Below are 13224 nucleotides of genomic sequence, written 5' to 3' on the forward strand. Positions count from 1 at the left end.
GTAAGTACAGGGACCGTTTATCCGACTTGCAAACGATCAGCAGACAACAGTTTTTATCTGTGCACCTGTTTGTATGTCCTCTCTGCTACGCTGAGCAGGAAGAAGAAGAGCCAGATAAGGCAAACGCGCACCAGGAAGCTGAGCGTTACCATGGTGATTACCAGGACATCTGAACCAGACCCACACCCCAGCGCCACAGACAGAAGCTCATTGGCTGAGAGAGTGGTCAACTGATCCAAGTCACGGTACTGAGCCAGTCTGCATAGGAAAGAAGGATATAGGTCGGAAAATAATAAATCCACACATTTAAATTCTTAAGTTACTATATTTTTTTAAAAATGACACCTTGCCAAACTGTTTCAGATACATGTAACAATATTAAACACACAGGCATTAACATGATCATTCAAACTGAATTTTAACTTCAAAAAACACAGTTAAAAAAAATGAAAACTGCTATTATGACGAGTAAACATTACAGTTTTGCATAATCATGGTTAGAATTCCTACCAGTAACAATGCTGCTGTGGAAACTAGGGCTGCTCAATTAATCGAATTTTAATCACGATTACGATCTGGGCTTTCAACGATCATCAAAAATGACTAAGCCGATTATTAGCCCCTCCCTCGTGCTTTACTCTCGCGCTGCTCCGTGTGGCAAATCGAGCGTACCTCTCTGCATTTCGAACACGCGTCACAACAATTAAGAGGACACGAGGGAAGCTCAGAAAGCTAAGCAGAAGTTATTTGGAGAGGAGAGTGACTGCCGTTGGTTGAAAAGAGAGGTAAAAAAACTTCAGTGGTGTGGAAACATTATGGGTTCGCGGAGTCAGACGTGGATCAAGTAGACATAGTGTGTAAACTTTGCTACAGTGTCGTAGCTGCACCACAGAGCAACACTGCAAAGTTCACTAAACATAGATGTTTACATTTTTCATTTATTTTTTATATTTGCACACTATTTTATATTATTTTTTGACAATCTTTAAAGTCATTTTCAATACATTGTTATTGTTAAATAAATATCGTCAAATAATCGAGATCTCAATTTCAGTGAAAATAATCGTGATTATCATTTTTGCCATAATCGAGCAGCCCTAGTGGAAACCACCACATAGGTAGGCGAGTTGGCGTTCTCAAATAAAATTATTCACAGATATGTTCTGGATATTTACTTTTGTCCTGGTCAAAACCATTCTTAACATTCATAACAGCTGATTGTCACTGTTCAAAAGACTTCAGTTGGATCACTATTCAAATACTGACCACACGTGTAGTATGGATTACCTGTAAGCAAAGGGTGTGAGCCCAAGCGCTACTGAAACTAGGTTCCCAAAGACCTGGTAACCGATTCCAGGAGTGTAAAGATTCACCTGTGAAAACATACAAACTACATGAGTATGGTGCCCTCGTTAGTGTTTTTTGCTTGTATGGAAAGCGTCACTCACTCTGTTCATAATCATGCCGCTGATCTCCAGGACAGACATGTCTGCTTTCTTGCACTCGTTTCCCTCCCACACGATGGCGCTCACCCTTTCCAGGCCTGGGTTGGAGCTGTGCAGCCAGGGAAGGTGACCCTGCAGGGAAACCAAACACCATTAAATACTGACACCTCTCCTCACGGCAACTACTACTACTACTTCAGATCATCCCACCCCATCCCCATTATCCTCCTCTGTATGTCCTCTTCCACTATGTCCACAAAGCTTCTCTTTCTCTATCCCTTCTGTGTGACAGCTCCATATTCGACATCCTTTCTCCAATATATCCACCCTCTCTCCTCTTCGCATCTCTCTCATATAATCCTGTATAATCGTACTCAGGTCTCACTACCACCTTGTAAACCTTCCCCTTCACTCTTGCTGCCATCCTTTTGTCAGAAATCACCCCTGACACTCGTCTCCACCCATCGTCTTCTCTTTTGTGCACCGTCTGATGTTTTGGATTATTGACTCTAGTTGTTTCTACCTTCACCTTCTCTACTCTATTTAGTGAAACTACTCTGCTTTATTACTGCTAAAAGTGGAGGTAAAAGTAGGGTGACCAAAATTCCTGTTAAACTTCAAGTCATCCTAGTGACATATGTGACGTTTCCTCCCATGAATTTGTCATAACTGTTATGCACGTCGTGGCTCACTGTTTTCTTCTAATTGTGATATTGTAACGATTTGGTCTAAAGAATAGCAAACAGACAGAGTAGCAAGATTCCTCTATTCCCGTGTGAAATACAATAGAGTATGAATAACCTCCCTCAGTCATTGAAAAAGTTTGGTTACTCAAGTTTTAAGTACTTTAATCCACAAATCCTCAAACTCCAAGTGTGAGAGCATTTACAGACCTGATGGAAAGGGTCGTCTCTGTATTCCTTCTTGGCCGGACACACAGGCGTTCCTCCTCCTTCTCCCTCTGTGAGGAAGAGCAGCGATAGTGCTTATTTACACGCAGTCATCGGAAGGTATGCCAGGGTTCATATGCATTTTTCAGAGTCAACTTCAAGCACTCTTTAAGCACTTTCAAGCTTTTCCAGCACATTACCAAAAAAATCCCAAAACTATCGCCTCAGTAAGACCATGTAAAAATTAAAACAAATCATCTCAGGTCGACCTAAATGTCCTTTGTTCCCCTATTGTTAAAACAGAGAAAAATGCACCACACAAAAACACTGAAAAAGGAAATGGTTGCCATATACGCATATAGTGTACAAACTCAAAAAACACATTTCTCTTAAAATTTAAGATGCGCAAATGTAAACAAACCAACTTGTTAGAGACATTCCTCTCCACTTGAAAAAAAACAACAACCCCACAAAACAAGAAAACTTCACCAAACGCCACAATAATACACAGCAAGGCCAAATTAAGTTTTTTCATCAGATATTGATGATTCTTTCCTGTGTGACACAAAAATAGGAGACAGATGTTTGTTTGTTTTTAACTAGTTAAACACCCACGCCCAGAAAAATGGGGGCTAAATGGAGGAGATCACGTTTAATCGGTTCCTAAATATAAGTGCCGACATGAGTAGTGTCACAGGTAATATCCATATTTTGTTATATGATTTAAATATGAACCAAAGCATATTTTATGCTATAAAATACTTTAAAAAATTAGGTGAAGGAAATAAAAAAAATCAAATGTTTCTATGTTTGAGTCACAGTAACTTTGACATAGTAACATCTGCAGTAATATTTACACCTCTGATGACATCTCACAAGTGTTAGCTGTATTTTGTTACCAAGACTGTTTACACACAGTTTGTAGTGGGAGAGAAATGCTCCATTTATTTTGGTCAGAAAGCTCAGAAAACGCCCGCCTGAGGATCTAACAGCTTAAAGTTAATATTAAAACTCAAGATTTTTCAAGGATGTCAAGCACCCGTATGAACCCTGGTATGCGTCTGAGTTTAAATGACTTTAGTACCCAGCAGATGATTTCTACATCTTCCTCTCACCTGTCTCTGACGTGCAGGACGATCGGCACTCAGTGCAGTGCAGGAAGTCCTCCCACATCAGGTCCTCGGTCTCAGACTCGTGTCGAGTACTCTCTGAATCCTGAGTCCTCAGACTTGAACATCTGGAGCTGCAGCTGGTACCAGACTTGGGGACATCCTGACAGAAAGGAGAAAATGACTGTCATTTGTTTGAATTTGTCCAGTATAAATGAATGAATGAGCTTCCTGCGAAGGAGTTAATGTGTCCATGCTAACCTCCACAGTGTAGTGTTTCTTATAGTGGTGCGTATTCTTGCGATTTCGGAGTGCACAGTCACTGTTCATTCTTTCCACTCCCCTGCGGAGGGCGCTGTAGGACGCTTCAGGGTCCTCCTCACTGGAAGCCTCATCTGACGCCGGCTCCTTAAAAACAAAGTGACATGAGAGTCAAATCCAGGACAATATTAGGGTTAAAATATTGAAATAATGAACACTGATAGGTTACCTTATTACCACCGGCCAACAGCAGTCCATTGTTGCGGGCAGCGTGACCGTGTGCAGGCTGTGTGTGCGGGTTCCAGCACACCTCGTCAGCCCTATTTAACAAATCGCATCGCTGCTCGTGGAGCTGGAGCCCCTCCTCGCTACTGCGATTGGTCACGCGGCCATCCAGCGACACGTAGCCGTTGTCCGTTTCTGTGGATTTATCGATGGAAAGCTTGGACTTCTTGGACCTTTGGTAGGAAGCAAAGGAGAGGAAGAACAGAAAGAAAACCAGACCGGAGGTCGATGGGGGGGGGGGGGGAAAGTGCAGAAACAGACATATTTAGATAAGCAGAGAAGTGGCAGGGCTGTGATTATCTTAAACTAGTAAATAATTACAGTTAGAAAATTAGACATGCAATAGCAAACTCACAACAGGATGCATTCAACACAGTAATGTGGAACATTCACACAAAATAAACGCTTGTAATGGCAGCTAAGTCGACATCGAGTAAGATACCTGCATTTTAAAATACAGTGTTTTATCTGTAGTACAATTGGTGATACTGCTTTCTGATACTTTCTAAAACTATTTTTGGAATAAAAGAGCCTGAATCAGATAGAAGAAAGTGTTTTGGAGCTAAAGTGAGTGTGGCAGATAATCAGTGGATGGATTTCCCAAATAAAGAGCTACTTGGATCTCAAAAAGGTTCCACACTGTTGCGGTCTGCTGAAAGCTTGTTCAAGTAGAAGCATGGGGGTTAGGGCTTTACTCACCACAGACATGCACGCCTCTTGCCCCAGTGCTTCTTTTAAACATAGCTTTATCAGCAAATTACTGGCATAAAATTTAGCTGCAAAATCCACCTGCACCTCATTAATGAGGGAAAGATTTGGCACTACAGGAAGCAGAATTTACGCAGGCGTTAAACTGCAGAACTGACTTTACATTTCAGCACCAAGCTTGCCTGTTTAGTTGACCAATGAGGGGGACGGTGTTCTCCATCCCTTCCTAAATAAACGTTAGGTTATGATGTTGCAGCTAAAGAAGCCCAGGTTAGGCTCTGAGGCAAGGCTGGGTTTTTGTTTTCAAAAAACCCAACGTTTGAAATTCAGAGATCTCTTTGCAAATTAATGGATTCAAACTGTAGCCCAGCCCTGCCTATGTTCATCATCTCATTGTAGGAAGATGGAAAATGAAAATACACACCCAGCTTTACAGATATCATGCCAGAAATCGTGGAAGAAAGCGCCCAGGCTGTATGTGGTGCTGGCTGAGTGGGAGTGTGGCGCCCCCTCCTGTGTGTTATCGGTAGTGCTAGACCCGTCGCCTTCCCTATGCACCTCCATCTGAGATGCCTTCCTCAACTTCCTTCGGTTTGGAAAAAAGTGGAGAGACACTTAGAGCGGACCTGGAGACTCCTGACACCACAGCCGTGTGTCCACCGGGAGTCTGGCTGCACCTTCATCGCAACACTGATGATACGGTTCAACTAACACAGGAAGCTAAACTCAAAAAAGGTGCTGTGACTCAGCCGGCACCTGCTGGACACACAGGCTGAAACAGATCAAAGGCAAATTCTCCCAAAATCATCATCTAGGCTGTTACTCTGCAAAAGTAGATTCATGAAATAATACAACCTAAAATTTAACTATAATAGCATCAAAACAAAAAAATGATAAAATAGGGATTTAGGATGCTTCCAGTTTCACTGGTGTTCTTTGGGTTGTGAATGTGATAAACTGAAATTCTGTGTTTATTTTTGCAGGACATTAACATAAAAAATTATTATCAAGAACTTGATTATCATTATTTTAATATAGGACACACAGGAGAGGTGCAGGACAGAGCTTCTTAAAATTTAAAAGCAAAGAGTTCATTATGATGATCACTGGGTTAAAAAAAAAAAAAAAAAGTTAATTTAAATATTTTGCTGCTGTCAATTGATATGACGACATGTCTCCAAAGGTAGGATAAAGAAAAGAGAGAAAGGTCACAACAAACTCCTCTTTGATCAAATGTGATTGTTTTCTGTCGCCTGAAAATCACAAGAAGTACAAAGATTGATTCAGTATTGAGGCACACTATTTCTGTATCCCCAGAAAACCTTTCCAAAACAGTGGCATGGTCCAATTTTCTTCCCAGGAGTTTGAAAATTGTCTTTATGTTACTGTGAGCCAGAAAAGCAGCCACACACCAAAAAGCCTTGAACCAAAAACAAAAAACAAAAAACAAAACACAAAGGGAAACTCACAGACTGCAAATCTAAACACTACAAAACACAGCAGCAATAAGCAAACTACTCTACTTTCTCACACACACACAGAGCTCATTTCATCTTTAAGAAGTGACAGCACATTCATCCAGGGTGTGTTTTAGTACAGATTTGAGTGTTTTACGCTTTACATTAACTGAGGTCAGATACACCCCAGCAACAAAAGAGGTTTTCATTCATTTTTCTTTCCATCACTCTTTTGGTATCTCGTGGTTTGTATATCAACTAAATACTGCCTTTGTTATTTCACATCTTCCTCTTTATCTCTTCCTGACTCTCTCTTTTGTCCCTGAAGGGCTTTATCTCATGTGATGCCTTCACCTCCTCCCCATCTAGTCTTCCTAAAAGCTTTCACTCAGCAATACTTCTCAGCCCTTCTCCCTTCCTCACCTGCGTCTCTTCCCCCCACTGCTGGAGGCAGGTTTCGGGGTCCTGGTGGAGACAATCTGACAGTGGACGGTGCCCAGCAGCAACATGAGCAAGATGGCTTCAAACACCTCGGTGGCCGGTATCCCATGAGGCTGCGGGATGGTCACATACAGGAATGCTGCAGCGACTGTGAGAAATATGAACAAACAGGATTCATTAGAGCAGAAACAGACATTAAATTAAAGTAACAGTAGCAGCTTGAAGACAAAACTGCAGGTCTACACATTACATACAGCTTGTTTTAATCTACAAGTTTAACAAATGAGTAGAAAAGTCTGAATGTGACTCAAGTGAGTAAAAGCTCCTCTAATGTTAATGTTTTGCAACAGAAAAACACACCAACTCAAATATGCAAAAAGAACTGATGAGTTTTAATATCTTCCCCTGGATTGGCCAACTGCTCTCCATCCCATTCCTCCATGTTACTATTTTATTTGTTGCTTCTCTGCTTGTTTCTTCTTTTTTTTTTCTCCAGTGTATGCTCAACAATTTAAAAAAAAAAAAAAAAGCTTGACACTTCAAGTTATTTTCATTGTAGTGTCAGCAAGAAGGCGTGTGGTGTTTTATGTGGTCTGTAGACGAGGTCGGCAGGAAGGGTGGAGGGAGAGATGAAAAACAACAGTGTTTTCTTCAGGGTAGAAAAGGTCAACGTGATGTAGGTGGTGGAAAATACCGTTCAGTGCTCGTGAAAGTGTTTGTGCAGAGAGCGCGAGTGAGCGTGTGCATCTGTGGGTGCAACCTGGAGGTGCTTCTTATAGAAGTCTGTGCATTTTAGGAAAAACATTATTTTACAAGCGCTTTGGCAGCTGTTCAAGCAGTTTGTGAACCTCGTTTTAAACTGAAGACTAAAGAAGAGGAATAAATTACCCTTATAGTCAGCTCCATGTTTTTATTCTGGGAGTCTGCTGGAGTACCTTTGCATGATTCACAGTTCAGAACATTTGCGTCTTATAAGAGGCCTTGGTTTATCCTCCAGACTGTTGTAGCTCCTACCACTTTAAAACCACTTTCTTCTGATTGGCAACCCTTCAAAGGTTTTCAATAACAGAGAGCTGGGGCTTCTCTGTAGAAATGTGTGTGCCTATTCTCCTGAACCATAGGTGTCACCACTCAGACAAAACTAGAGGCAAAGACTTTGAAAACATGAGACTTGTGGAAAAACGCTCTGCAAACTATCGCAACTTCTCCCTCTCTATATCTGCATATCTCTGAGCCTCTGTCCCAGAATCTCTTTCAAATGGCAGTAAAAACCAATACAATCATACACGCGTGGCTTCAACCCAGCTGCGACATCAATGTTGCAACACGGCAGATCAGGAGCCGTAGAACCGATCAAAGCGGAACAATCTGCTAGACCAAAGTAATCATGAGGTTCTTGTGCAGCACCCTTTGTGACTGACAGCTGGCAACCACTTGCAAACCAATTGGAGAATACATTTTCTCTAGTAACAGCAGATTGCCAGGGAGTCGTCTAAGTCTGTGCGACTGATACATAAGATGACCATATAAGGAGACTTCTCCTCTGATGTTGTGCATATCCAAGAATAAAATAAAAAAAATAAATTAAAAAAAAATCAGGATTATTGTACATACACTAACCTCATTCTTTGAAAGTTTGGTCATGTTTAATATGATCAAATCTAAATGTAAAGAGCAAATATATGACAGGAGATAAAGACAAAGCAATAGGTCACTCACTCAACAAATAATCAGGATTTATTTATTTGTACACCCACTACAGATGTTGAGAGTGTTCACCCTGACATCTTACTAAACAAACAACTCGTCCCACAGTTTACTTAGGAGTTGCATTTCCACTCCACTGAGAGCACCAAGATTGTGGGTTGTGAGAAAAGAAAAAAGAAACACACTCTCACACCAACCTTGCAGCAGATAGAGTGCCAGCAGTAAGAGGAAAATGGCCCTGGAGGTGACTTGGATCCACCATCTGTAAAAAAACGGGAAGAAGACGACTCGAACGATGCCCTTCCGGGTCAGTGACGTCCATGGACTCTCAGGTTTGGCCTTGGCAAACGCAGACCCTGAGGATAAGAAAACAGAAACAAACACACACACATTCTCAAGTTTAATGAGAGCTAATTAAAGCAAATGACTCTGCTGTGAGCAGAAAGGCACATCAGTTAATACATCCAGGAGTCACATTAGAGCTCAGCTAATCTTTTAATCTTCGCTTCTTCCTTTTTAGGCTCCCTCTCCCTCCTCATCTATCTTTTTTATCTCACCAGATCCCTCCCCCCTCCCCCCGACTCAGTTTATCTTTTCCCTGCCTGCGTTTCTGCCTTGATTATGTCCCTAACCAAGGGGGATTAAACTGACTCTTCTGATGAATAATTGAAAATGTGATGAATATGAGACGGATGGATCGAGGCAGAAAGAAAGAGCGGACATTAACAGCGACGGGAGGTTGGCACGGCCATGCTGCCCGTCTCATGTTCACATGTGTATCTTTTATGCACATGTGGAAATGTTGCAGTCGGTCTATTGGATTTTCCTTAAGCAGAAAGCCCCCATTTTTTTACCCCCTCACCTCTAACCAAGTCCACATCGATGAGATCTGGTTTAACGTGTCCCGTCTTCTTTGGCTTGTTCCTCAAGCCCTGCAGGGGGAGAGAGACGCAGAGTGAGTGCAACACAAAGAGACATCATTAATATGCAAATACTCACAGGGATACACGCTGCTCGTGCACTTTATGCCTTCATAAACACACGTGTGGTCAGTGTCTGATGAGGCACACCGTGCACTCACACAGCTACGGCTTCTACTCTAAGAGTTTATGCATCTACACACATCAAGCAGATTTACATGTACAAGAATCCATTAATTCGTGGAGAACTGCATCTACACTTTAATGTTTATTTTGATTCTTGTGCTGTGGTGCAGCTTTTTTTGATGAATATACCCTCTCAGACCCTGAAGCCAGCCCTGTCATTACAAACTGTGTAATAGCGCTTACTCATTTTGACTGCTGTAGTTAAATACGGTGCTTTGTTCAGTTTATGACCCTGGGAATAACGCTCCCCTGTGGCATGCCAACTTCCTGTGCCAGCCTGTCACATCCTCCTATGATGCATACGCTCCATTTGTGTGTGTGTGTGTCTGTTTTTGTGTGTTATCTGTTAGCTCAGATAACAAACTGTACCGAAACATTATGAGCGACTATAAATTATAAAATTCGCATGAATCTCTTGTTTGACCTTTCTGTCACAGAGGCAGCAAATTAACACAGCTCAAAGCTCCCTGTGTGTGTGCGTGTGTGTGCGTGTGTGTGTGTGTGCGCGTGCGTGTGAGAGAGAAAGAGATTAAGTACAATGCCTGAATTAGTGTGTAAGCAGCCCGACAATAGTTTGGATTAAATTATTATGATCTATAAACACAGCCGAGGTCACAGTGCTGTGTACACATGTGTGCACCTCTGTGTGCACGGCCTTTTTCTTGGCTCACCGTTGGGCTCCTTATGGCTTTACTGCAGCAGTTCTGACTAATTTCATGGAAAGCCACTCATCTCACAGGACCAATAATTGCATTTCTGTCATGGTCTTTAGGAAAGTTGAGGCTTGTAGTTTTTCAAACTTAGGACTCCACAAGTTTATGAAATATCCTCAGGCCTGTCTGAGGTGACACTGAGGCTCCGATTTCCTGGGAAGAACCAGCCTGTTCACAGAAAAGGTGTCTGGAAACATGTTTGGAAACAGGTTCTTCAGCTCTTGAATACTCTTGCACGTTTCCACTTAACACTAGAGTTAAGTGGAAACGTGCAAGAGTATCTAGATTTACTGTATCCTTTTACATCTTTCCTGGCAAGCACTCGTCCGTTTGGTTTTTCAGGGCTAGATTGTGCACATCGCAAAATCTCTGGAAACATTTTTAGGAAGACGGCCGCAGAAGCTCCGATTACTCTACATCATAATTACTGCTGAAACATTAAACTTATTTTTAGTCAGTCACCAGATTCCTGCATCTTTTTCCACTTTTGTGGAGTCTCAGTTTTCTGGCAGCTCCTTTCCAAACGTAGCCATAATCCAGACATGCTGCTAGAAAAAGCCCATAAGTTTAAAAATAAGGGAGGTATGGTGTTGGTCTTTATATAACCATGTTCATGCAGTTCGGAAATCACAGGTAATCACTTCATACTGAATGTATTCCTCGTCTATACTTGCAGCTGGATCTAAGTTTGGGCTTTCTGAGAGTACAATTTTTAGTCTTGGTATCACCTGAAACCTGGTTTTCTATCAACACTAGTACTGTCCTTAAGTCCTTAAGTAAGTCCATTCAAATTCTGCACATTTCAATGTGAGACATATCCAAGAGTACTGTGAAATACCACATAAAGCGGTGCACCTGAATCTGCTCAGCTCATGCTAATATTTACATAGCAGCCAATCAAGTTCTGTTATCAGCGAATGGTCTGATATGGAGCCTCGGTGAAGGTTCTTATCTTTAAATAGCACTATTTACATGCTAATATAGTGTGTGTGTGCGCGCGCATGTGTGTAAGAGAGTAAAGTAGATGCAGGTAGAGTCTTTACTGCAGCAGTAAAGTCCTTCACGAGCATCTCGCCTGGCCTCAGCTCACTTATCTCCATGCTGTGAAAAGCCTTTTATCTTCACAAGCTAAACATTGCTTCTGTGACTGACTGTGAAATATGTACAAAACAAAAGTTTATTTAAATCTAACATTTACAAACACTCTTTGCATTCAGTAATCACCACTTCTCTCACTGCTTTTCATCTGTTCTTTTGTTGCTGATGCTTGGCTGCATTTCAAGTTGTTTTTAGCCCTCAAACAGTAGTAACAGTAGTTTCCTGCCTGCACAGCAGGGGGCAGCTTGGGTTCTTCTCCAGACATTTCTACTATTAACAAACTCACGCTAGGTTTGGTTAAGTTTAATAACCAACCCCAACTGAGACGTAAAGTCTTTCTAATCCTAATTTTATTTTGTTAATAAGAGTTTACATTGTTTAAAAAAAACAACAAAAACAAAAAAATTTCAGCTCCTGTATCTGATGTTTTATTGTGTATGAACAGATTGTGCTCATGAGTGACAAATGGCATTTATTGTTTGTGTTGTAACAATAAGGCTTAACACCAATTAAATAAAATGGCATTGGTCTTTAAATCATTAAGTAATCCAAAAATACACTTTCTTTCCAGTTTGTAAATAAACTGCAGCTATGATCAGGGTTGTGATAAGAATAAAAGTAGTTCTCCTCTCTAGTGAGATAAGCTGTCGTCTTCTGCTAAAAATAGAATGAAGAGACTCGTTTCTCTAGATTTATGATGCCGATTGGTTGAGTTTATATGAGCCAATAAACGGTATAATTAACACTTAGCAGGAGTTAGAGCATCTTGTGTCAGTACCACACTAAGATGCGCTCTGTACTTCCTGCTGCAGCTGCAGACTCTGGGAAACCATTGCTTAACAGACATAAACCAAGGTCAGTGGTGTGCATGTGCGCGCGTGTGTGCGCGTGCGTGCGTATGTGCGCGTACTGAGCTGATTAAAAAGTCTATTTCTCTAAGAAGTACTATATGAGGGATGGAGGGTGATAGAAGCACAGATCTGTCAGATAGCAAAACTCTCATCTGAGGCCGATTCAATGCATATGAAATTTTAATAACTCCTTCAATAAAAAAAAATAAAACTACAGGAAGTTTAAATGCAAGAAAACTTTTCTGATTTAAAAAAGGTCAAAAGATCAGAGGTTGAACTTGCTATGTTGGTATAGTAATTTCTGCACTAAGGTGTCATCTTTTGGTTGTTACGGTAACTGAGGTCACATGTGCACATTGCTACTGTGAACTAGATGTTGAGGATGCACATTGTTAGGTCTGTGATGAGAGAAACACACCACACTGACTGGTCACAGGAATGCAGCTGTGACCCTGAAAACTACGTGATAACAAACCAGTAACCAATAAGAGTCTATTTTGTCTACAGCGTACGATGAGCAGACATGCACTGTGGGAAAACAGGAGGAACATCCTCCCTGCTGTGTACTCACCAGAGAAATAAACTGAAGAGAGGAAGAGAAAAAGATGATAGGAGGAGGAGGATGGAGGTGAAGTGAGGACAAATGGGCAGATGACACACAGCCAGGAGGACAGAAAGGAAAGAGTGAAAAGAAAACATAGGAAAAGTGACGGCAGAATAAAAACTGAAGCGATAATGCAAAAGGAACCACAAGACATGAAGGATGAATAAGCAGAGACCAGAAGGAGAAAAACAGGAAAATGAAAATGGCAAAAAGCAAAAAACCAAACCAAAACATGGAAGTGTGGAGGAAACAGACCTTTATTTCTCTCTGCTCCACTGATTTCTCCCATATCTGTTGGTCATAGGCGCCAATCTGGAAAAATAAAAACAAACAAGGTATTAATTATGAAATCCAGTGAAGAAACCAGCAGTAAACACAAACCTAGTACAAGCTTTAATCTTACAAGATGCTCTGCAGACTTTACAGAAAAAAAGTAGTAATGATTGAAAACCACAACAGGTTTCTTTTACACACAACAAAGTTTCTGTTCTGATAAAGACTGCAGAGCAAATAAAAGGTTAGTGTCAGACCATCTGCCTCTGAACAATC

At 41.3% G+C, this 13224-nt stretch overlaps 1 protein-coding gene across 4 annotated transcripts in view; it reads right to left on the bottom strand.

Annotated features, from left to right (window-relative positions):
- LOC101479985 (protein PHTF2) overlaps nucleotides 1-13224 on the bottom strand; it is a 58547-nt gene that overhangs the window by 8035 nt on the left and 37288 nt on the right. For 2 of the 4 annotated variants that reach the window (XM_014409601.4, XM_014409600.4), the window contains 13 exons: nucleotides 12931-12987; nucleotides 12643-12654; nucleotides 9166-9235; nucleotides 8501-8659; nucleotides 6579-6744; nucleotides 5123-5284; nucleotides 3935-4163; nucleotides 3706-3852; nucleotides 3451-3607; nucleotides 2339-2406; nucleotides 1449-1577; nucleotides 1288-1373; nucleotides 66-258 (listed from right to left, as the gene is read on the bottom strand). In XM_014409601.4, coding sequence (XP_014265087.2) covers nucleotides 66-258; nucleotides 1288-1373; nucleotides 1449-1577; nucleotides 2339-2406; nucleotides 3451-3607; nucleotides 3706-3852; nucleotides 3935-4163; nucleotides 5123-5284; nucleotides 6579-6744; nucleotides 8501-8659; nucleotides 9166-9235; nucleotides 12643-12654; nucleotides 12931-12987 — 1635 coding nt within the window. The remainder of the gene's footprint in view (nucleotides 1-65; nucleotides 259-1287; nucleotides 1374-1448; nucleotides 1578-2338; nucleotides 2407-3450; nucleotides 3608-3705; nucleotides 3853-3934; nucleotides 4164-5122; nucleotides 5285-6578; nucleotides 6745-8500; nucleotides 8660-9165; nucleotides 9236-12642; nucleotides 12655-12930; nucleotides 12988-13224) is intronic. The other 2 variants (XM_014409603.4, XM_014409602.4) reach the window with 2 other exon arrangements.

Source organism: Maylandia zebra, linkage group LG17, assembly GCF_041146795.1.
Source record: "Maylandia zebra isolate NMK-2024a linkage group LG17, Mzebra_GT3a, whole genome shotgun sequence".
Taxonomy (NCBI): Eukaryota; Metazoa; Chordata; class Actinopteri; order Cichliformes; family Cichlidae; genus Maylandia; species Maylandia zebra.